The sequence below is a fragment of the Pipra filicauda genome, unplaced genomic scaffold, assembly GCF_003945595.2.
Source record: "Pipra filicauda isolate LSUMZ 115617 unplaced genomic scaffold, ASM394559v2 scaffold173_size1550139_pilon, whole genome shotgun sequence".
NCBI classification, from domain to species: domain Eukaryota; kingdom Metazoa; phylum Chordata; class Aves; order Passeriformes; family Pipridae; genus Pipra; species Pipra filicauda.
This window is the reverse complement of record NW_024104251.1, coordinates 136,524-162,650: the sequence shown is the minus strand read 5'-3', so window position 1 is coordinate 162,650 and position 26,127 is coordinate 136,524. Positions and strand designations below refer to the sequence as shown.

The following is a 26,127-nucleotide window of genomic DNA, read 5'->3' as shown; positions in this document are numbered from 1 at the left end:
AAGCAAGATGCATCTCTCCTGTCACTGGCTGCATATGCGCCCACATATTTATACAGTATAAGTCAGATATTGAAAACTATGACCTAACCTTTAACATCATCTGCTCTAGCAGGAAACTCTGCTCTGTTCTTAGGCACAATGTTTTTAAGTGCCATAAAGTAACAAAATGAGCGTTTAAAGTCTGGAATTTCAGATCTCAATACACAGAATGAATATGTAAAGTTATATCTATTCAAAAGATGACATTTAACCTTAGATGTCTACCAGGCTGTCAAATTCTGATATTCTCTCCCCTTTGGGTAACACTTCCTCTCTTTTAAACTTGACATATAAATAGTGGCTGCCATGCTTTGCTGACTGCCACAGACTGTACAGTATCACTTATCTGGTGACACATTATGGCACCAGACTTTGTCACAGCTGTCAAGACTTCAACCTTTTCTTTATGCTTCTTTGAAAACAACATAATAATAGCATAAGACAATTTCTTCCCAAAACAGGAGCAGGCCAGCAATTGCACAGCTCAGCTCTGATGCAGAATGCTTAACTACAAAGGCCACTTCTTCAACTCCGAAATTCTACTTTTCCTTCTTCTTACCTTCCTGATGTTGTAACAGAATATGCTCTCCTCTCGACATTATTTCTATGCATGGCTTTTACTAGAGCTCCACTAATGAAAAGCATCAAAATTTAGAGCTGTTAATGCCCACAAGTTCTCACTGACTTCTCATTATTGTTACATGTAAATGAACTGAATTTTTTTTAAAAGCATTGGGTGCCACGAGGACCCCACAACTTCAAAAATATGACTGTTAGGAGTTCACAGACCTGGCCAAGAAACTCCTAACTCAGCACTGTTCTCTATCAAATGACCAAGCATCAACAGCCACATCCATGTAACTACAGCTTACCCTTTCTGCCCACACTCTTCCTGTACAGGTAACATTCCTGTGAGGTTTCTATGGAAAAGAACACCTGCAAATCCCTGCCTGCCCTCAGCCCTCAGCCTCTTGTGACCACTAACCCAGCACACCATCACAGGTGCAGCTTTGTAGACCAACCACTGCCACTGCATATTCTCAGCTATGCTGAGTGCAACACAGAGCCTGGTGTTATCTGTGACAGTCTTTTCAGACTTTGAAAGCAGCAAAAAAAGAACACTCAGTCATGGAAAGTAAAAGGATTCCAAGACATGGAGTGCTGACACCACAGCTACATCTGGCAGACATCCCACGCTGCAAATGCCAACCTGGGAGAATCCAGCATCAGCACAGAGAACACCTGGGCACAGAACTGAAGGAAGATTTATTTAGAAGGAAACCCTCTTCAGGAAGCAGTGACTTGTACTGATGTAAAATCCAGCATATTTAGAGTGCCATTAGCTATTCTACTTATTTGATGCTGCTGAAAGAGGGATGTGTCATTCTATCCCCTCAAACACATGCACAATCAGCACATTTCACCAGTTCCCATGTTCACCTGACAATTTCCTGAGATCCTTCAGCTTGCTAATTCTACAGGAAAATAACCTAGGGGTAGGGGATAGCCTTCCTCTGCATTAGTAAGTCAAAGCAGCCTACCAAAAAGTCATGCATTATTAGATGTGTGCAGTGTGGGTGGTAGTGAGACAGAACCAGTCCTGCCCCTTGTCAGTGGGCTACAAAAGGCAGATATCAGTTGCAAGTCTTCTCACTGAAAAAAGCAGCAATATTCTACTCAGATTGAAGCTGTTACAACAAGCATCTCACTTGGAAGTCAATCTGTTAGTACAGGAATGTCTGTTTCAATTCAGTAACATACTTTTACCTGTGTACAACCTTTTTCAAGGCTACAACTCTGCAAATACTAAGAGAAAGAACTGAGTTTGCATTTTTAAAAAAAACCTAAACATTTGTTTTATAACTTAAGGAATTCTAAAATATGAAATGGTTGACAACAATTTTTTGATAAAGGAAAATACATGAAGTACCATAGCAATTTCGGTTTTGAACAATTGAACAGGTTCTCCTTTCCTTATTACCCATACATGTCCTTTGCAGCTTCCTTCAGGATTTGAAATAAAAACATATATACACTGTTGACTTTATTCAGCCCTCCAATCATGCAAAATATGTAGGAATTGAATAAAAGAAGGGGTTATACCCTGAGGGAAAAGTGTATGGAATCAAAGTTGGAAAGCATGACTTGTCTTTTGCCAAAGAAATCACTTGGCAATTTGCTCTGGAGCGACTGATTAAATGAACATGACTTAGGGCTCCAATTCCTCAGATGCAAATGGCTCAGTGAGCCGTGGCAGAGGGACAAGCTCTTTGCCAAACCTGCACTGCAATTTAGCAAAAGGAACATTTATACTGCAGCAAAGAGGCCTGACTAAATGCAGCCATAAGTAATGGCCTCTTGTCACTATAAACCAGTCCTCCAAAACGTAACGGACGAGGATCCTGACAGTCCTAATAAGAAGGATCTGCAGCAGTATGGGGTGATAGGGATGGTAGAGAGTTTAAATCTAAATCTGACAGCTCATCAAAGCAAACAAACTGCACATAGAGAACACAAATTTGGACAGCTCCATCTATCACAAGGGAAGGCAGAGCCATCATGCCAACAGACAACCAGCATGCTAAGACAGCAACGGCTTAATGCTTTCAATTTGTTTGGTTTTATATCCCCACACTAACTTCTGTGGCAGGACAAGGACCAATTGAATCATGTTCTTAAGGATGAAGAGGAAAACCAGAGTGCTTCCTTTAGACTATGTGTCTCTTATTTCCTAATTCTAATGGATTTTGTGCTTCTGACTTTTTCCTTCCCAGCTGCCATAATGACTCATGCTGTAAGTGCTCTGTACCATTAGTTACTAGACTGAACTGCCTTTCCAGTAACAAGCTTCCTAATTGATTTTATTGTAAGATATCATATGGTTAGAGGTGGTAATGCTGAACTAAGTAACTAGACAAACCAAATAACTTGTCTCAAATAAAATATTTCTGTATATTTTTACAGGGCATTTCGAGCCACATGGTAAATATTTCCAAGCTGAAAAACTCGATTTCAAAGAGGTGTAGCAAATAAGGGCACAAAGGGCTGTAAAGCATTGGCACAGGCTGCCCGGGGAAGTCGATGAGACACCATCCTTGGAGGTATTTAAAGAACATGTGGATGTGGTGTGCTTAGGGACATGGTTTAGTGGTGACCTTGGCAGTGTTGAGTTAACGGTTTGATTCTGTGAACTGAAAGGTCCTTTCCAACCTAAATGATTCTATGACTCTGAGACACTGAAACACCTGAGCATGCTCAAGCAATCACAACATGTGGCTGCACCTTTATTGCACTGAGCAATGTTGTTTTCATTTTCTCTTCCTTCCAGAGCAGCCTGTACTTACTTTCTTGTTCTCCTTGTCTCATACAGAAGTCACACGCTTTCAGTATACTCTTTAACACTTAAACATGGTGTTTAAGTGTTTAAGTTTAAACACTTAAATCCATGACTAGAACATTCCAGTGCCAATAAAACAACCAAGCCACTGTCTATGACACTGAAGTGTTTTACCTGAAAGTAAACCAACCTCAGACTGGCAACCTGTACTCCCCATCTTCCCCTAATCCTTGTCACGAGTGCTTTTAAACATTACAGAATCCTAAAAGCAGACTTTCTCAATTTGTTAGTTGGAACAGCTGGGAAGAAAACAAACAAAACAGCCAAAACAACTTTTTATTGGTTGACTTTAAAAACTAATATATTTAAGTTAATACACCTCCAAACAAGCTTTGCTAAGTTGTACTCTCTACAAAGCCTTTTCTTCTAAACAAGGAAGAAGATGAATTCTACTTAAAAACATTGTACCATAACTATTAGTGTACCTCATACCTAGACAGAGACACTAGGCTGTAGCCCACTAACTCGTGTGCTTATGTAAAAAGGACTGCTTACCACAATGTCGAATATTATACATATAAACAGATTGAAACCTATAAGAAAATAAGGAGTGGTAGGGGTGTGTGTGAACATTTTAGTTCCCATTTTATTAAGTTCATTAACTTCCAAAGCTGTGTCTGCCTCCTTTAGTTCCCTCACAAAACTAATTCAGTAGGAAACACACTTAGCTGTCAAACCTATCCCATTTCTTAAGCACTTGTCTGATTAGAAACCAAAGGGAGGACAAAGTAATCTTTGGAGGAAAGAGGGAAAAAGCCGCAACACTGGATTATGCAGAGAAGAATCTTATTTGAGAGGAAGAATGCTTCTGACATTTATCAAACCCACAAACTGACACTTCAAAAGCAAAAAAGAAGACAGCTTACAAGGCAGAGGTTAATTCATTTTTGTTTAATTCCCCCCCCCTCCGCAAGGCTCATTCATGTCTTCTGCCAGTCCAACCCTGGAATGATCTCTCAGGTGTATCATCCGTAGCAATTGCTGCTTTGCTTTTAAAGCTTTTAAACATTCTAAATAAAATCTGAGAGAAAAATGTGTATTAATTTTTCAATCACCCCTTAATGGTCTCAGAAGCCCAGTTTATACTTCCAAGGTACTGGAAATCTACCCTCCTCAATCGTTTTCATTACCAATGAGTGAAATCTCAGTCCTGATTCTCTACAGGCCACCAACAGATTCTACCTGTGTGCTCTTGCAAAGAATTCTATCACTGTTAGAGGCATCACAACCATTTCCAAAGCAGTGGCAGAGTCCTGGGGTGAAAAGTCAAATACTACTTTCTATGTACTTTCAAGTTACTCTTGGGAAGTAGAAGAGTGGAGAGGACAGTGACCTTGTTTCTACAGCAAGGCTGTAACATGGGAGGGGAAAAAAAAAGTACCTTTCATCTGACTGACACAAGTTAAGAGTGAAAACAATGTTTCCAGGTTTATTCAAAACTGTTACCTCTCTAAATACAGTACTTGGGGAAAAATGTTAAATACTGCTATGACTTTAAAACATCTGCTAAAAACCACAGTGTAGAAGCATTTGAAAGCCATTAGATATTTAATATAACTTTTTTCAACCACTTTTGAAACTGATAACCTTGGCAGTAAAAGCTTCATGAGATAACACAGCTATTACTCTTATGAAAACTGTATTTTCTTTAACATGCCAAAAAAAAAAAAAAGGTCAAGCAGAGGCAGAAGGGGGAAAAGGATCCAGTAAAGGTAACACAGTAGCATTGCAGATTTCATCAAATCTATAGACTATCTTTTGCTTGACTGTCAGTATTACATAGACTCAAAATAACCAATAATTTGAGAAAAATATCCTGTAATTAATATTATACTGGTCAAATAAGACTCTCAGACCATATTCAGGGTACACACTTTGCCCTCTACAATTTGTAAACCTGCTCTTTAAAGAGTGCATGGCAGCTGGTAACAAACTCCTCAAGGAAGCAATATAAGCAAATTCAGTTTTTCATATGAAAAGGCAGAAATTAAAAAAAAAAGGGGTATAGTTAAAATACACTTCATTTATGCCTTCATAATCATCCAAACAATGGTAATGCCTCTTTATCACTTCTCTACTTCCATGTGCACCTTTTCCATGAGCATTCCTCTTGAAAGCTTTGACCATCAGGATTTGTTTTGTTGTTTTGAGGGAGGGGTTGAGTTTTTTTGTTGGTTGGTTTTTTGTTTTTTTCCCCCCTAACAGTTCAATACACTATAGATAAAATAACATAAAATAAAATAAAAAATCCAAAAGCACAAAGCAGCTAAGGAAAGCCCTCACAACCAACAGGAGCTTCTCTCAGTCATTTGGTAGATAGGTGGGCACACATAAAGGATGACTTACACATAACCCAATGGAAGGAAATCAATCTATTCACCAGCTCTCTGACACCAAAACAAAACAAGGCAAATATCAGAAGACAGCTTTTAAAACCAGGACATTTATATTTACTGTGGGTTTTTAATTTTTCAAACAGGAATGTTCTCAATACAGTGAAAAACTATGAAAGAGACCCTCAGAATGTCTTCATAAAGATCTTTATTAAAGCATTAAGTATCCACAAACACTTAAGAGACAGTGTAAATATAACTCTACAGTGGTGTGTGCAGATATCCCTTCCCTGGTAATTCCAGCTCAACAGTCACTGCGACAGAGCTTACAAAACACCACTTAAAAAATACGCAACTGTTCTGCTAAGAAAGTACAGAAAACTAAGAATAAACCTGTAATTCAGTCTTCTATCTCCTCTGCAATGCTTAGCTTCTGCTTTAAATGTGTACAAAATGCATATTCCCCCCACCCCAGAAAAGCTCACCTTTTGTTCAATACAGGAATAAATTCCTCTCTGCTACTGTGAAAAGAAAACCCTTCATGGCACACTCAAAAGACCTTTTCAGTTTAGATTTTACAAAGGTAATCTGATGTAATGAAAATTGCTTGAAAACATCTGGAGTAAAATAAAATCCAGCAAGGAGCACTGGATAGGCTATTTTCAGCCTTGGGACATTCTGTTTCTTGCTTAAAAGCCTACATTTGTAGTGCTGACATCTCTATACAATGCTCACTTCTGTTAGTGCTGTCCAGACAATTACAAAAATGACTTATCAAAAACCCAGTCACCAGAACAATTTGGTACTTCAAAATTCCTTCTATTCCAGTATCACTGATTAAGGTAATCATTTTTTTCAAGCAGGTCATTCAAACAACAAAACATACCAGAAAGACTGACATGGTTCTTAAGACCAAGGAGACAGGAACGAGGTGAAGCCTTATTAGAACATAAAAATTTACCAAGATATGTACGTAGTGAAATGTAGTGGGTGTTTTGTGTTTGGTCTTTTTCAAATAAATGAAAATCCAGAGCTCAACCATAATCCAACTAGACTATAATGCATTTGCATCATCTTCAGATGTGTTTTTTCAGATGAAGGTTTGAAATAATGGTAAAAAAAAAAGAAGCATAATTTCCAGAATTGTCCAGATGATTTCCAAAATTTCTTAAGCAAAGTTTGAGGTTATTAAAGATAAGACCCCACACATACACACAAAGGCTGTGTGGTTCTGCCACATTCTGAGTATTTAATTGACAAAACAGTTCATTTTATTCAGTGATATCAAAATGCAACCAACTCTTCTCAGAGAGGAAGCAGACACACTGCCAGTATTTGCACATCTGACTGTCTTCCTCAGTTCTCAAACATTATGTATTCTCTACCTTGAATCAATTACTTGCATCTGACATTTTCTGAAAAGTAACAAGTCCAGGCCAAATGTGCCAGTATACCATGTCGTAGTATACATTTAAATGTATGCTACAGTTTGGCCAAAAAATGCACTAAGCACATTCTGTAGATATTATCCCAGATTTTACAGGTTTATACCACAACTCAGCAACACACACATGCTAGGTGTTTTCATGAAATATCTTAGTTAGCTTCTACTTATTATTCAAAAGTGCAAAGCATAAACTAACAGAAACAAGACTGATTGTAACATGCTACATCCTGCAATCTGTGTGGAACACCTACAGTAGAAAAAGTGGTATCTTAGAAAGCACACATTCATATAAATATTGCTAGGCCAAAGTTTAAATAGTAAGCATTTGTGCAAACAAAAAATCATTTCTAGTACAATAATTAACTTCAATTTTTCAAGAGAAGGAAACCAAACTTTTGGAAGAGCAAAACATCTGTAATACAGATGTGCAATATTTGTGTAAAATAGAAGAAGTTGTATTTATACATGAATTTCTTTGTATATTTATCTTTCGTGTTACATTAATAAGTTTATGCAATTTTAAATGACATTTATAGAAAATTTGAAAGAGGCATTTAGTGAGATTCCAGACATTTACATAGACACTTCCATGTAAAAGCAGATGGTAACAAAGCCTCACATCACAGCTGTTCTGGACTTCTAAAAGGGTCTAGTATACAGAAGTATTATCATGCAAGTTTTAGTGGAAAGAAGTGAGAAATGGAACTTCTTTTCTAATCCTCTTTCAAAACTAATTACAGCTCTAATTGTAATGGAAACATTTTGAAAAGTCTATATTCAATACCATGTAAAAGCGTAACTAAAGGGTGAAGAAAAATTGCAATATATTCCTTCAGCTTGGCAAGTGACTTTGTTTTCTTTCTACATGGCTTTTTATCAGATTTTAGGATAAGCTGAAATTTCTGCCATAAAAAACCCCAACTGCTAACAGCCAATTCTGAGGCAAAAACCAGTGAACTCATGCTTGACTGGAAAAGGAGAAAAAGGAGCACAGATAAAGTGCTCTGGTATGTTCTTCCTTCATGCTGAAGGTCCTTCTCTGTAATTAAGTATAGACAGGGAAGAGACTGGTCTTTTTAAAGAGCATTGTCATGTTTCTTTCAATGTGATAGAAAAATCCAAATGTAAAAGTTAAGACAGCTTCTTTCATAATATAAAAAGATTTCCTCAATGCCTAATTTATATGAGAATCAAGAGCAAATATGCAATTTCTGGTCATTAAATAGATTGATTGGCTTCAAACAGCTTTCTCAGAAGACAAAAAGACCACAAGCCATCCATACACAGGCACTGTAGACCCACACACACACTTCTTCCTACACTAAAAGCCAAATCTAACAGCTGGAAACTGAGTATTATATAGTGGAGAGTGTCTTTGTAAAGATACTGATAACATATTCCCTTTAAGTATTCCTACTTGAGTCAAGTAGGCACCAAGGGTTTAAAGTTCTACAGAGAGCCTGGAAAAGCAAATTTGAAAAGACAGAAGTGCCTTCAAGAGAGGTTCATTTAAAATGTCAATTACCTTTATTATGTTTTCCTCCTAAAAGAGGGCAGTGTATAGAGCCCATGCCTTTCTGTCAGCAACACCTCATACCGATGCTACACCACAACGGGCCCTGCATGACAAAGCCACTTCTATCTCAACTTCAACCCAGAAAAGTCATAAGAACATAAAAATGGACAAAAGTTCATCAAAGCCCATCAAGAAAAGATGCCTCAAAAAGTCTAACAGCAAGAAAACCAAGTAATCAGCAGCACTTCCTCACAACACACTTTGCTTGCAGTAATCAGTCTGAGAGATTTCCAGAGTCCATCACAGTACCTGTGCCGGTGTCAATGGCATTTTTCTTACAGCAACTTCTCCAAATCCCTTCAAAACCTGATGTAAGGCCACAGCATCCTCTATGTCCCATGACAAGGGGTTCCACAGCCTTCTGTTCAGTACCCCAGTAAGTAATTACTTTAGTCTGGTGTTGAAACCTTTACCTGGTAGGAACACTCAGCTGCTGTCCCTTAACTGCTGTACTAGAAGAAAGCACAGCCATTTCCTCTTTACCCTCTCCTACATTCATTTTGGGCACCACTGTTATACCCATTACTCACATCTCTCTTACCTAAGATGAAAAGGTGAAATTCTCCCAACTTATGTAGACATTTCTCATATGGGAACTATTAGATACCTTTACACCATTCCTGACTCCTCTCACTGGATCATCTCCATTTCACAGATACAAACTTTCCACTGAGATGATCAAGATCAAAGAGTCCAGAAGAACAAAAATAGTTATGGATACAATGTATTGTACCCTCCAGGATGTATTGTGATCCATTTTTCTGATGACTCACAGAAGCTCAGAGATAATCACTGTCCACGCCACACAAATTTACCTGAACTCAATCTCTGGTCTACACTTAAGAGATCAATCAAACTTACATCAAAACTATTGGCAATTTCCAATACACAAATAAGCACCCAAGACTACAGTTTGTCTTCCTATCACATGCCTAAGTATTGGATATAATCCTTTTCAGCACTGAACAGCATACAGACATCATTTCACAAGTAACATTTTAAACAGGTATTTGGGGAATCCTAAATGCTAACTCCGATTTTAAGGATAACAGAGGTTCTCTAACATCAAGGTTCCTGAAGCTTCACAACATAAATCCTACTGACTTAAGTTCTTGTATACTGTGCAACTAAAAGTGAGTTTAAAGGAAGGATCACCTTTCAAGAAAGTTATGCCCTGCTTATACAATGTCACACCATTTTCAGATTAAAACACTCCTCTGTTCCTGAAAGAGCAGGACAGATGCAAGCAGTAAGAAGAAGAGTTATGCTTAAGCTCTATGAGATTTTAAAAACAAAGCATGTCCAAAACAAGCAGGCCCAATCTAAAGCAGCAGACCACGTGACTGTATTAAATGACAAAACCCTACTTCTTCCTTTACATAAAGTTGCTGCCATTGCAGATTAGTCTAAGGCATAAGTCTTTAATGACTGAACTAGACTTTTTATTTCATGCACTTGGGAAAAAGCAAAATAATTTGGTCTTGCCTGGAAGTGGAAGGGCAAATCTGCATAAAAAGAAAAATAAAAAGTACTACAGTACATAGCACTGTTGAGCAAAAGCGTGTAATTAATACCAAACTCATCATCATTCACATAAAAAAAGCTCATCTACAGCACATTGTGGGTCCCAGTACAGCTCCATCCATAGTGGCTTCCTCACTTTTCCTTTTCTGCTTCTTGCTTACTCTTTCCTAAACTTTTCCTAGGTAAGGCCTGGAGAAACAGACACAAGGATGACTTCCAAGTGACAAGAACTTTGCACACAGGAAGAAAAATCTTCACACTAATAACTTGCAGCCGCTAAGTAATAACTTGAATAAATCCTAAGTCTGTCTGTCAATATTAACAGACAGATGGCAAAACAAATTAATACAGTGTGAAAATGCTTTAGAGGACAACAAAACTATCAGATATCTGAAGCAAATAAGCCACCCAGATCTTTTTGCACATTATTCTAGAAACAAGTTCTATGCCCTATGCATAAATTCTATGAATTTTTAAAAAGAAACAAACGAAAAAAATCCAAGCTTCCAAATTTACTTCACTATACAAACAGGAATTTTACTTCCACACATAAACTGACATTCAAAAGAATCTTTTGAGAAGTCTGAGAGCTCCCTCTTCTGCCAACACTTTGAACAACTGCAGAACTAGTCAGGTTATCTTGTTTTAGAAGAAAATTCTGGCTCACGTGCATTTTATGTATTTATTTCCTATTAGTTAAGAAAACTGAAAGTGTTTTAATCCTAAAGGAAAGAAACTTAAGCCAAAGAAACTGATAATTACTGTTATTATAAGACAATTTACTTGAATCTTACAGAGTAGGGTTTAAAAATAATGCATATTTTGATCGTGTAACTTGGAAGGAAACTACTTAAAATAGAATCACAATGTAAGACTGACAAAAAAACCTTCAAGAGATTAATAGATTAGGTGAACAGTGTCCATAATCAGAAGTTAAAACAACAAATGGCTTTTTATAATTTATCAAACACAGACCTATTGAAGCAATATCTGAATACAGTGGCCTCCAATCCCTAAAAGAGACACCATTAGATTTGAGGACACAGCTCTCTTCTAAATCAGACCACAGAATTTTTGGCTAAGCATGCACTGAAAGTCAATACCATCCAAGAATATAAGTAGATATTTACACAACTAGACTCTGCTCTAATCTTTTTCTTTTAATATATATTTGTGCCTATTTTTCCTTCTGTTGAGCTACTGCCACTCCCTTTGGGCTGATTGCTGAAGGCAGCTTTCCTTTCAACCAACCCCCTCAACCTTTGCTGGGCGAACATCACCTGAAACAGTTCCCCTATACTCTCAAAACTGTAGGATAAACATGAAAATACACAGGCCCTTGGTATGCCCTTAATCACTAACTGCCAAATACAGTAAATTCAAAAGCACTACAATTCACTACAGTTTGTATATTTAGGTCATTTCCACAGAAGATGTCAATATTCACTCAAGAGCTTAAGTAGACTGCAAACAGTCTTTGAAAGCAGATGTCTTGTTAACTCAAAAATCTTGAAGAGTTCACACATCCCTTTATAATGCAAAAGATTCAAGTATTTCTCTACAAAATGTACCATGTCCACGTGGTCTGTTCACTAAACTCAGTACATTCAACAACGCAAGCCAGGCTAAGATTTTGCTCCTTTGGTCTACAGGAGGCCACTGTGTCACAAGCACTTCACTCTTTCTTATTTAATATACTGCTGCACATTCTTTAACTTGGTCTAAAATCTGTGTATGAAACAGCCCTCCCCCCTTCATCTGGTAACCCCACAAATAAATCATCATTCCCAGGATACAGAAATTTACTTTTCATCCCAGTGAAAGATTGATGACTGAAACAGTTGATTTCCCTATTGTCCCTCTCTTCTCTGGAGACAACTGATATTACTTATGCTCTCTGGCTGATGATCTCTGGATCTAATCACCCATAGTTTCCAAAATCCCAAATGCACGATATGAACATGCCAGGACAAGCTCAGTTGCGCTTGTAGCAATATATGCAAACCAGGAACATCCCTGAGTCAGATTTTTAACTAAGGAGCACTTGCAGTTTAAAACATTCTAATTTAAATATGTGTACTTTAATAGCACAAGAGTGAACAGTTGAACAGGCCAAGTGAATTTCAGATGGTACAAGCCTCAACAGCAGCAAGGAGGCCAAATGTCCACACCTCTACCATCAAGCCAAGGTGGCCCAAAAAAGAGAGGCTCTGGAGGTGAGAGGAGGGAGCACTAAATCAGCAGGATGGGTGAGCACAGTAGCTCTCATGGCTTGCAAATATGGTACCACCAGCATTTTTATAACTACCTTTTGTCAATAATAACAATACTGTGCTGCATGCTAAAGAAAACTCATTCTGTGAAAGAGCTCCCACACGTAAGGGAAGCAGGCAACAGAGAGAACACCTCCTCTGACCCCATGACCCAAGCAGACACCTATTTACACACACAACCAGCGAAATTAACTTCAAATCAAACTTAGTTTCCACTGAACCTTAATAGAGCTTAGCAAGCCCCTCCCAAGAAAACAAGCACATGTGCTTTAGAAGTACTTCTGAGTTGGTGGAATAAAAATACAATTTCTACTGCATCTCATTTAATCTCCCGCAATGCTTTAATTAGAAGTTTCTGATTATCAGTCAGGATTGTTTTCATAAAACAGAGAAAGGGCATTTTTCACCTTACCTTCCTTCAGTAAGTTTAGGTGTTACTGAAGCACCCAAATTACATGTTTAAGATTTAAAATTAAGCCAGTTTATAAAGCATAATTATTGTTTCAGCTGAAGTTACCAGTCAAGTAGCTGTTCACATAGATGATGACTGCAAACCCTTTACTCTTGAAAATGGAAATAAAGCCAAAAACATTGAGGTATACAGGCAAAGTAGTCACTTTTATTTTACTTTTCTTCCTACTTTACATCAACTTGTTTTACCTTCTCACAGAAGTCAGTAAGAGCTGTGAAGTCCCATTTCTTGGAATAAGCAACGTTGTACCTCAGTATGGCTTCCTAGGGACAGAGCACAACAAAACAGAGTTTAGAGATAATTATTAAGGGAAGAAAAACCAGGTCAGGAAATTTCCCTGTTGAAGGAACAGCACCATCTGGTGGCTAAAACCTGCCATAGAGCCCACCAAAATCCATAACACTGTATTAATACAGTGCAATTCCATGACACTGAACCCTCTGTATTAGGTTTAACATTGAATAAGCTTCAGTCTACAGGTTTTTCCTCCTGGCACAAAACAAGACAAGCCATGCCTGGATCTGCCAACACACAACATCAGTGGTTTGCACCCCATGCTTGCTCTTGTTAAAAATACCAATAAAAGGTGTCTCTTAGCAATATAGTAGAACTTGTACCAGTTTAGGGACTTAAAGAAACAAAATTAAATAAGCCCTCTACAACACCACCACCTTGAAAAAATTCACAAGAAAAATATACCAAATAAAACAGTATTGTCAAGGGGAGTCTCACCAGTTGCTGGGGAAGCACTATTTATTCATTTAAAGTTTATCTGTAGCATTCTCCTCCTTTCCCTGCCTTTCAGGTATAACCTAAATTACATTATTCTTCACAAAAAAACGTAATACCAATTCTGAGCTGCTCCAAGTCACAATTCATGTAACGTAACTACAAGTTATCAACAGAGCTCTAGTCTCCAAACTCTCCAGATTTTTGTCAGCAGCTTGAATGGTTGCAATTCTAGTGGAGTGAACTGAAGCAAAAGTTACTATTTCAAACTCTCCCACCTGTGCATCCCCTACCATCTGGCTACAGAAAGCCCTCATGCTACATTTACCACAAACTAGTAGATACTGCTGGACAAACACAGCTTTATGTAAACTTTAAAAAGACAATAATTTTAATAATAGCTAATAAATTCAGTGGTAACACTCAGGACTCGTTGAGAACTTCAATTCATTAGGTAATCCCTTGAACAGCATAGATTTTTTTAATAATTTATTAAGTAATTAAATACATAGGCTTGAGACAGGATCACTATTAGTACACAGAGAACCTGAATGTACTTAGATGTACCTAGGTTTGATTTCAAATTGACAACCTTACCTTCAAATCATGCGAGCAGGTAAATTTGTTAAGTAAGGCAGTTTGGATTAGCTCCCATCGACTTCCAGCAGTTCTATCTCCATTCTTTAAAGCAAAAGCCCAAAACAATGTCAGATTAAGTTATCCAAAACAGAAAGACACATTTACTAATAATTGTCTTCCTTCACATATTTTTTTTTTAAATAAACTTTGCTTTATTTGTAAAGTTCTTTAAAAATACACATCTTTTGAGTATCTGCAAAGTAACTTCTGCAACTGCTAGTCCACTGCATTTTACTTCTCCAAGAGTTCATTTTTAATTGAAGCATTCACAAAATTCATAGAGCTCTTTTTCCACAAACACAGCACTCTTCCTCATGCCATCTCAAGAAGGACAAATAGTGTTCCGTACATTCCTTGCAAGGAAAGTGAATTTTGAGGATAAAACACAACCACACTTTATAAAATCTGCAACTCGAAAATATAAACTGAACTTTATAAAAATGTAACTTCAAGAACATTAAGGGCTTGGAAGACAGAAGCATATTGCTGTGGCTGACACTCATGCCAACCCAAATTTAAGACATTCTGTGACACTTTTCCTCAACAGAAAGTCATATTGCCCACTGCAAGCAATAATGACATTTCTTCTGAGACTACCACATCTTGACTATTTCTTACAAGGGTAGAGACAAATCATCTTGCTCATCTGGCAAAGAAAGATCTATCTTATCAACATGTTATCTCTGAAACATCAATTAAATTCATATTATGCTCCATCTTTGAAATTGATAAATGAAAAGGCTGAGTGTATTTCCTAGAGGCTATTAGAATTTTCTGTTCAAGAGTCAAGTACCAACAATCATTACACAGTTTTCACTATAAGACACACTTGTTGATTTTATTCACTATAGTCTGAAGTATTTCAGTGGGTATGTTTAAGTAAGTCTCAAGCAGTGACAAGAAATACCAGATCAACAAACTATTCAGGGCCAACTCTAACCTCTGCCACTGTTTTAGCAGAACAGCCAGACACACCTCACTATCAAACTGTGGTTACAAATTCACTCACAGCTGTTGGCACTGCAAATTGCTTCACACACACACAAAATATATACCATATAAACACGTAAGTAAATAAATACATGATTTATAAGGAGCTTAAGCTTCCACTCCATTTAAGCATAGAAATATACACATCATCAACTCATTCGCTAGCCAAAATAATTACCAGGGAAAAAAGTCTTCTGCTCTGTCTGGAGCATCATGACCCAGAATCCAGCTTTTCAGACTTGATTTTCTCATTCCATACACAGTTTGACAACTGAGCAAATGCAGTAGACTGAAAACTCATCTATGTGTAAACAAAGTTATTTGATTACACAACTGTAAATACTTAATCTTACCTCATCCTCTACAGGGTATAAATTTTGTTCTGAGCAGGGCATTTTAACATGCTTGTTGTCCCACAAATCTTTGTAGTGAGTTGGAAAAGGCTTAGGTACCTCTCCTTCCCTCAGAAGATCTACCTGCAACACAGAAAGAGAGGGGGGAAAAGCTCAGACTCTACTTTCAAGTTTCTAAATGGAAGAAATAAAAAGCAAGCAAAAACATAGTTTTTAAAAAAGCTCTCATCTACAGCCACCCTTTGTGGAAAGGGGTAAGCTACAAACTGACCACACAAAGGATGTTCAGTTAGAAAAAAATCCATCTGTTAATCTTACATTATACTTCTTGAAAAGAATGCTACTTTATCATTTGACCTCTTGAAACACACTCAAGTAAAGGTAATATATTTAATTACTATCCAACTACCAGTTAAAGATTTTCTCATTTATGAATTTAAGTACCTATACAGTTTCACCCAAATATTTTCAAAATATAATTCCAAATAGTCATGTTCAGAAATAATATTTTTTAACCTAACACTGAAAAGGATGAGAAATTATTATAGATAGAGCAATATTTCAAATTTTCTCCACAGAACATCAGAAACATAAAACCAAGTAACACAATGTTCTTAAAGACTTAATTTGATATATAGCCCTCAGGCAGAACTGATTGTCTCAGAATGTGTGTTTAAACTCAAGGTGCTTTTGTTTTGGTTGGGATTTATCCATGACCCTACAAGTTTCTGGTCACATTTTATTTCAACAATAATTGGACTGAACACTACTCCAAAGGATTAAAGACAAACATATCGGATTCAATCTAAAATGAAGCAGTAAAATTGCTAGAAATTCTTCTTCATTCTTTGTCTTTTTTCATATCTTGAACCTTTTGTACATCTTGAACCCAAACCAGAATCATATCAAAATGAAAATACAGAATGAAAATGCTGGAAATACAAATTTTACTTGCAGATGTATTTAAATTCCCACAGTTTATAACTCAGACAAGGAAGCACACACACCCACATGCAAAACAAAAATACTTCTTCCTAAGAAGACACAGGCAGTAAAACCATAATTATGTTTCTTTTGGATTTTAATATCCTAATTCTGTGCATCAGAAAAGTCAATTTTCAGGAAAATCAGTTGCCCGAGCCCACTCGCAAGGAATGGCAAAGAACAGTATTAGCAAGATGTTGAAATCTAAGACTAACATTTAGCATTTCCCATTCCTGAACAGCCCAGTAAGGACTTGGGTGTCAGGTGACACCCTGAGCCATCATACCCTGACAGTCACGGTGTGGTTGGCGGAGGGGCGCAGGTGAGGCAGACGGGCCCCACACGTCGGCATCCTCCTCATCTCCTCGATCGGTGTTCCAAACCACTTCTTGTTACTCGGAAGAGGAGGTGGCACATATTTAGGAATCTTCCTTCCTGGCCTCTGGGGTTTGAATTCACACTTTTCTTTCCTGCTGTCAAAATAAAATGCGTTGAAACGTTTTATTTCCACTGAGAAAACCTGGTAGGCAAACACGCAAACTTCCACCCCAGGGTTACAATCATAACAGTCAGTTTATTTGCCAGCCTTTGCTCTGGCCCCAGGATAAAGCTCTATCTGGGGAAAACTCCCACCATCACCAACCTCCTCCTCCCCAGCACAGACAAGTACGTGATGTCTACCGAAACACTCTTCTCTACAGGCTGCAAACACCTTCACAGAACTGCAGTGGGTTACCAAGGCAGGGTATTCCTCTGCAGAGCCATCCTTCCCAAGAGGATCTCTTTATCCATGGACAGGAGGCAGACTCAGTGGTCTGCATCTGTCAGGCTACCTTCTACAGCCTTTTCCCAACTGTTAGAAAACAAATGTGTGCATGCACAAATGCACATATTCCTTCCTCAAAGTGAAAATTAAAAAAAGAAAAAAAGCAAACAAATTCCTTTAGCACCCTTTCTCACTGGGGTTGTATTTCTCACGTCAGGCATATAATACTTGCAATGGAAGTAGACATTTAAAAGCAATCAAAAAAAAAACCACTTGCAACATTCAAACATAGGCAAGAGCAGATGAACTAATTATCTTTAATGGTCAAAGGTATTTGCATGGATCTGAGATGTTTTGGGGAAGAAAAATCTGAACCTGCTGTATGTTTGACATAACACACTGAGTCCTGGCCCCTGTGCACAACCCTGGCACAGCATTACTGATGTCTGAAACCTGCTTCATACACTACTGCTTCTTCCCCTGCAAGTTAAGACCTGGGCCAGTCTTATCTGCTGTAGACCTGGTCTAACAAAAACCTTTAGGAGTAAACCTTTAGGATTTTCTAATCACCCTCTTAAGCACTATAGGTAATACCACTATTTTTCCTGGCACTGAGGTTTATAACCTTCATATTATCTTGTTTAGGGCCCAGAAGGAAAAAATCATCTCTTTATAGCCTCATGTTCTACCTTACTGATTATTCTGTAAAGCACTGATAGAATTCCCATCTATCCACAAAAAACCCCCCACTTTTGCATGAGTTTCCCTTCTCAAACATCAGTTTATTCTAACACACAATGCTCTAGCACTGAAAAACACAAGCCTCAACCTCTGCTGCTTTGCTCAACAGCAATTCATTTAAATTAATGAAAAGAGAACTCTCTAAAGCCATTATTTTAAACTTGAAAACCCCCCTTTCCAGACTTTTGGATGAAGAATTTGCTAAGAACCACCTTTCTTTTTGTTTCACATGCTCAGTCTATTCTTAAGATTTCTCAAATGCAAGGTCCTGCCACTCATTAGCCACCCTCTGTCAGTCTCTCCTCCATTTCCTTGAAAAGTTCCTTGTCCTGCTCCTCACATCCAGAAACCATGTCCCAGTAAAGACCTGCGAAACTCCTTCCTTGCCCTTCAGGACTTGAGTCTAGTGACGTAACTGCATGTTATACCAACACACACAGCCCTTTTGTTTCTGCTCACTTCTTAGCTGCTAATTCACTTTCTCAGCTCCCACTGGAATCTAAGCTCTTCAGAGCAGAGATTATCCTTTTGTCCTTACACCACACCTGGAGTTCAGAGGCCCGTGTCATGCTCATGGCTTCTATGTCCATTGCTGTAGTGTGTAACCATGGGGCCTTCTCTCTAACAAATTATGGATAAAGCCAAACAAAACAAAACAAACAAATAAAAAAAGAAACGGATCTCTACAACTGCTTTCAAATGTGAATTTTTTCATATCTATTTCAATCAAAGCATCAATAGCACTGATGGTTCAACAAAGTAAGATTCACTATTTTTGAAAGGTAAAACTAGTAAAACCGAAAAAATATCAGTTTCTTCAAGTATTTTGAATTAAATACTGAATGCTAAAGATACTCCACAAAGCACTCCTGTATCACCATTCATTTTCAAGCATTAAAAATCCCATGGTTTAAATCACTACTTTGATAAAGAAAATCAACTTCCTACAGTGTCTTAATCCCCAATTTTAACAGATCTCAAATTATTTTAAAAATTTCACTGGACAAACATCTCCTTTAAAGGCACAAGCAGTCCTAATAAAAATAAGTTCAATCTTATATCAGAGTTGTCTTTTTGTCTTAAACTATATTTTGCAAAACTCTTTATATAATCCAGCCTCCAAAGTTCTGTGGCCAAACAGAAAATTTTCAAGCATGAAAATAACAGATGGAGCAGACAGATGGAACACTACCTTTTCTCCTCAACTTTAGGTATCCTCATGAAGTGAGAGGTGATTTTGGAGTCTCTCTTCACACTCTGTTTTGCACCTTTGAATTCTGATGACGGAGCAGGAGAGATTCCAGGTGGCTTTGTATGCAGACCGTCCTCCTTAACCGAATTATCTGTTTCCTCAAAGCTTCCGCAGACCTTGGCAGAAAAACGTGACTTTCTAGACTCCAATTCAGCATCCCCATATTGAATTCTAAAAGATTTGTTGATGGATTTTGACATATTATTCTCCTCTCGCTCATCCAGAAATGGACTTGTTTCTTCATCAGCCTCTGACCCATGGCAGCTATTTTTGGAATTATCTACATCCATTGGTGACTCTGGTTCACTCTCTTTCTCAAAAGCAGGTGAGTCCCCTGAACTGCTCTGACATTTGCTCAGTTTCCCAGGACCTCCAAGATCAGGTATACAGGCATCACAACCAGCATCTGAAAGTGGACTTTCTGGAATTACATCCCCTTCTTCTTGTTCACCCATTAAACAGACAGAATTGCAACTCTTCGGCTTCTGTGAATTGCATGAAGCCACCTGTCCACCCGTGTCACTGTCTTTGGAAGGAGGTTTCGTATTTCCTGTTTTCAAAGACTGGCCTGATGACAACTTCCTCTGAGTCCAACTCTCACTGCTTTCCTCACAGCCTCTCTGGGCCTGCTGGCCAGTTTTGTGCATCTGATCAATGTTGGCATTTTTAAAGAGGTCTCCAGACTGCGGCCCCTTCACAGGATCTGTATCCAAGGCTGTGTCTTTGTCCTCAGCCTCCCAGTTACACATGTTGCCCGTCTGAAGCAAATTTACAGGCTTTGCACCAACTTCCACAGACATTTTTGTGTAATTTTGCTGACAAGTGCTCTCTAGTTTTTTCACATCGTGCTCACAAAAGTTCTCTTTTTTAATGGAAGTCATCTTGGGATTTACTTCAGTATTGTTATTAATTTTGCTGTGTGAGCTGCGGAGGAGAAGTCAGGGAATTCAATGTCTTATTTCCAAATGAAATTCCTGTATTTTTTTTAAGGAACAATGATAACCAAACAATAGAAAGTACAGATTTTTACTCATTCTACTCTGTAAGTGAGCACTACCAGGATCAACAACTTTTACTGCACTGAGGAATGTAGCTCAGTAGCAACCTATTTCCATTTAAAGGCTCCAAAAGATGAGGAATCAGTTGCTTACCTTAGGAATCAATTATCCTTATTTTCATACCTAAACAGTATGAGGCTGCTACCCTCATACTGTTACAGCTAAATAGCTAAATATTTAGCTATTTTCTCCAGATGAAAAAACATTAGAAGTCATGATAAAGTCCTTCATAACTTTCATTTTTATCTGTTAATACAGTGAGCAAGGAAATCGGTGGGTTTAGGGCCTTTCCCTCAGAGCTACAAATTCATCTTTTAGAAGAGTAGGGCACAACAGTCCAAAGTCTCAAAAACATCCAATTACTCCCTTACTTTTATGAACAGCCCATGACTCTTCAAAAAAAAAAAAAATCACCATACAAAGGCACAAGTGTAAAATATATTTGGAACTGATAATAAATTTAAAAGATACATTACATCAGTTATTTTTTAGGAGAAAAATAACCTGATTTGTCCTTGTGTAAGACAGTGCAGGATAGAAATGTGTCCTAATGGTTGCACAGAGAAATGAACTGAACTTTGTATGAGCAGATGAAACTTTTCAAGACGACATAGCAAAGTCATTTCACATTTATGCACTAATTTGTGTGTCCATGCATTGATAAAGAAAATTACTTAGATGGCACATGAATATTAAAAAACCCCTGATTAGTCTTGGTGAATACATTGCTCTGAACAGTATCTTCTCCTGAATGTATTGTTACAACTCTGTATATTACCAATGCAAACCAAACTCTGTGTCTGGTCATTGCCCAGCTTCCCATCTACAGTAAAAAGGAAAATATGCAATTATCACACAATCCTAAATTCAGCAACTGAACATCTTAGCAGATTCCTGAAGGCATTAATTCTCTCCATGAATGATAACAGACCTCTTCTAAAAGACCACTCAGGATTAGGACAGAGCATTCACACCTCTACCACTCCAGAACAAAAAAGAAAAAAAGGGGGCTTGAAGCAACAGATGACAGCAGCTGGGAAAGGATTTTAGAGGGCTTTATGTTATGATAATTTAATTTCTCATGTCTGCATTTGTTCCTGAAAATTTTGATGAACAGAAATGAAACTTATGCTACTGATGCCATCTGAATGACTCTTTAAAGGTAATGACAACATGTGTTGCCAACTTGAGATATCAAATCTAACACAAGGACAGAGTTTAAATTAAAATTGTGACGTTAATTGCAATAGAAAGGCACATGAAATGTTTACATGAATAATCTGCTGCTTAAAACTGAGTAGGCTGTAATTTGTTAGCAGGGATGGAGGAACACTATTCTAAAGGGAGTTAAAAAAAATAATTAATTTCCTCCTTAAGCATCCTTTTAACATCCCTGATTTACTGCAACCTGTGAGCCTCTAACTAGCTCTGCATACTTCTGTATTAACCATTAGGATGAGTCTTCCCAGCTATTTTAGCACTGATACAGATTTTAATTTGTATTTATTAGGAAAAACTCAATGAAAAATAAACCAGCACATTTACTGGCAACTATAGAAAAATATTATCTGATATTGCTCTGTACCACGTAGTTAAACTCTGTGGAGTTTAATTTTAACACTGCCTTGCAATCATTGCTCCGGACAGCACATTAGCAAAAAATACCAAACTTTACCTGAAGCCATTCAGCAGCAAAACTTTTGGAACACCTTTCATAAAATAACCTGAATGCACATTTGAGCACCTGTAAATTCTGGTTGAAACTAAATCAAGCTGCCCACGTTTAAACTACAATTACAGTCCCATGAGACAAACCAAAATGTAAAATAACGACAAAACTGTGAGCTGACCACAGGACTATCAGCCAAAATCTGTAACTGTTCGTGCCCTATTTTAAACAAAACTGAAAGCAGAGCTGTTGACCAAGGACATAGTTTGATATTACAGCTAACTTGATCCACTGTTGACTGCTACTGGAAGCAAGTCCCGCTTTGCCTTCCCTTGCTGCAGGTTCCCATCTATTTCTTTGTAGGAACAGCCGTGTTTTTTCACCTAAACTGTGAGATGCTTCAGGAACCTCTGCCCGCAAAAAGTTTGGGTTTGGGGGTTTAGAGGAGAGGGACGGGGGACTGGTTAGTTTTTTGTAGTGAAAGTCTTTCAGTTAGTAACTCAAGAGGAAGTGCCAAGGTAAGGAAAGCAGCAGAACTGGGGCTGCCTCTACTTATCCAGCTATACTGGCAACCTGCACCTTTATCTCTCCCCAGACCCACTCACAGAACACAACTTTTGAACAGGTATGCTGTGCATTTTACCTTTTGGACTCCGTTGTCTTGGGTCCTTTATTCTCCAACCAACTGGTAATTGTCTGCTGTTTGCAAACTGAAAAACCACAGTTCACTGGTTACTACATGGAACACGATAAAACTGCAACATCACTGCATAATAATAAGGTAACTTGTACTGGATGAGGATAAAACACCTCAATTAAATCCTCATTAGCATCTCTACTGTAGGGAGCATCCAGACACCAGCAGTATTAAATCTGCTGTCGCTTTTGTGATGATCTTTATAAATTTCAGGCTTGGTGTGTGGTGGGTTTGTTTTTTTTCATCCAACATCATTCTTTTAATATCATTAAAAGGTTAAGAATATACAGCGAATGTCTAGGAAAAAAAAAAAAAAGGGGCAATCTGAAGTTTCCAGCCCTCATGATTACCTTTAATCACCACCACACTGAGTCCCAAAACCTTCTGCTGATTTTTGGAACAAAGAGGCAATATGACATAGCTTAAAAGAAACAAAGAATGAACAACTAGACATCTTAGAGGACCCATCCAAGAACCTTATTTGTATGTAGCATACTGGGAAACATAAGGCTTAATATAACCATGGCACACACTAGAAGTGACAAGTGCTCCGAAAAGGACTTCTTCTTTTCCCCTCCATTCACAGTTTGAAAAGCTTTACAATCCTTACTACACAAAAACAGCAACAAAACAAAGGACAGAATTTTTTCAGATTTACTACCAGCAACACAGTTCCAGTCTTATCTGTATATTTTTGCATTTCAGACGAGCTTTCAATCGAACTAATTATGCAGAAACCTGGGTGGGGGATTAGGGAGAAAAAAGTCAAAGCAGTTATTTCACAACTGGAAATATCTTCATTAGCATAATGAGTTTTTAGTTGTGTTTTGTTTGTTTTATTTAATGGTAATTCTGGAAATGTGGCAACTAGCTTCCATTTCCTTGCTTTCCATTTGCCAAGAGAAAGTACCTACCTGCTACTGCTGACTGTGCAAAGTGTTCACTCAATGCTTTCAACTGGATAGGTAACATTTGTAGTGCCCTTATTGTAACAGTAGTTTTGCAGAACTTAAAAACCAGTATAGTAGATCTGGCTCTTCTAATTTAACAGTCACTAGGGGCTTTTTCTGCAAATGGAGGTTGTGTAACTTGCATCAAAAGCAGCTTAGGCCATAGGTAACTTAAGAGACATTGTTTCATAAACACTTTCCCACAGCTGGTTATCAAATACCCTCATCAGAGAATACGAGAATTTCTAGAATGAGTAGGAATCTCCAGAAAATGTTTAAATGGTTTTAAGTTCCTCTATAATGGCACAAATAATAGTGCAAAATTGCCATTATGTGACTGGGTGACGAGGGAGCAATGCCAAGGTATGTGTAGGTTACAAGCACAAGGATACCTGTGCCACAATCAATGTTCCAACAAATGCTCAGCCTCACCACACTCAGACAAAAATGGACAGATTTTATGAACTACGATATTTTTACTTCTAAAGACTCACTAAATTAAAGTCTATTAGTCATTCTGATTACCAAGTTTCACCTTCCTACATCTGAAGTGTTAACCCAAATTAAGGTAAGGGAAAAGCAGCAGCCAGAAAAAAAAAAAAAAACCCAACCTGTCCCATGTTTTCACATGTCTTTTCAAATAAACCTCTTCAAAGGCAGCTGACTAACTCCTGAGGTATAAACTTGTGTTGAGGAAGAAATACTTATTCACAGCACAGTAAAAAGAAATTATGGCAGCAGCATCACAACCAAATGACTTTGGTCTGAACTTTAACAACTGAGTAACCACGTAAGTCCTACAGCCAACGTAACACACATCACTTTCAGACTGCCAGCATCGCTTTTTGCTGCAGAAAGGGTGGTGAAAACAACAGGCAACAAAAAGACAACACAAACTTACTTTCAGGGTAAACAACAGAACCAGACTTTGCTGTAATTTTTAAAGTGGTGTCTAAATTTCTACTCAAGATTCCCCAGATCATTTCCATAAAAGAAACCACTCCCCACAGTCTACCTCTGAGAAAAACAACTTACTTTCCAACTCCGTAGGAGTGCACACCTACAATTACGAACTATTATCTGCTCAAAGTTGCCTCTTACCTGCTGATCACTGGGGTTTAACTCATCAGCTGCAGACAACAGCAAATCTGTTTGGGATCTTTTTCCCCTTCCCTCCATTCCTCTCTATTCCTGGAAGAGGCACTTTGTCGTGCATTAAAATCTTATTCTGACAGCGTTAGCTCCAAGTAAGAAACAAAACTAAGGAAGCCACGTGGGAACTTTTCCGGGCAGCTCTGCGAGGCGGCAGGAGGAGCAGCCACCCCTGCCCGCCCCACGGGGCCAGCAGCGCTCCGGGCCGGCAGCCACAGCCCATGTGGGCTCCTGTCATTGCTCTCGGCTTTCCCTGTGACAGCCCGGCACAATCCCCGCCCAAAGCCATTTTTCCTGCAGCAAGTATTCGCCTTCTCTCCTACAGAACACGCTCCCTTTGGCGGCTCGCACCTCTCTGGGATGGTTTCCGCTGTCAGTGCAAGTTCGCAAAGAGTCAGGCACAAAACCAAGCTAAAGATCCCAGCGCCGTCTCCAAGGGGGAGCAGCACGCACTGACCAACGGGCTCGGCTCCACGGGACACGCCGGGAACCGGAGCGGGAAATAATTCCAGCCCAAAGGAAGGAGAGCTCCAGGGAAGCTCCGCGCAGAGACACAGGCGGCCTCGCCGCCGAGGGATGCCCGGGGCAGCAGAGGCTCGCAGGGCTGCCCCGGGCGGCACAGGGGGACCCCCCGGCCCGTCCCCGCCCGGCCACACGGAGCGGCACAAAGGGCGGGGGCCACTCGGATCCCGGGGAGCCCCGTCCCGCCGACCCGGGCCCGCACAAACCAACCTTTGTTCCCCACGGCGGTGGCGGGGCTGCCCGCGGGCCCGTCCTGCCGCTGTCCCTGGGCGCCGCCGGGGCTGCCGGGGCCGAGCCGGGCTCTCTTGAGCGGCGGTTCCCGCCCGCAGCCCGCGCTCATCCTCGGCGGGGCCGCCCTGCCCGCCGGGACCGGCCGGCACCCGCCCCCCGGGGACGGCGCGTCGCTGCGGCAGCGGCTCGGCCCGTCCGCATCCTCCGCCCCGCACGCCTGGCCGTTCCCGAGGCGCGGCGGGAGCGGCAACGGGAGCGGGTTCGGGAACCAGCCGCGTCCGGGGAGCGCGGCTCGCGGCAAGATGGCGGCGGGCGCGCCTCACCCCGTCGCCA

The 26,127-nt window shown here is 39.2% G+C and overlaps 1 protein-coding gene across 2 annotated transcripts in view; it reads right to left on the bottom strand.

Annotated features, from left to right (window-relative positions):
- Window positions 1-26,111, bottom strand: part of PARG (poly(ADP-ribose) glycohydrolase) — a 61,223-nt gene extending 35,112 nt beyond the window's left edge. Inside the window, exons 1-7 of one of the 2 annotated variants that reach the window (XM_027720721.2) lie at window positions 25,774-26,111; window positions 22,886-22,952; window positions 19,456-20,439; window positions 17,043-17,226; window positions 15,773-15,895; window positions 14,388-14,471; window positions 13,250-13,324 (exon numbers count right to left, since the gene is read on the bottom strand). In XM_027720721.2, the coding sequence (XP_027576522.1) occupies window positions 13,250-13,324; window positions 14,388-14,471; window positions 15,773-15,895; window positions 17,043-17,226; window positions 19,456-20,439; window positions 22,886-22,952; window positions 25,774-25,903 (1,647 nt within the window). In that variant the 5' untranslated portion in view covers window positions 25,904-26,111. Of the gene's footprint in view, window positions 1-13,249; window positions 13,325-14,387; window positions 14,472-15,772; window positions 15,896-17,042; window positions 17,230-19,455; window positions 20,440-22,885; window positions 22,953-25,773 lie in introns of both variants that reach the window. The other variant, XM_027720720.2, reaches the window with a different exon arrangement.
- Window positions 26,112-26,127: the final 16 nt, after the last annotated feature.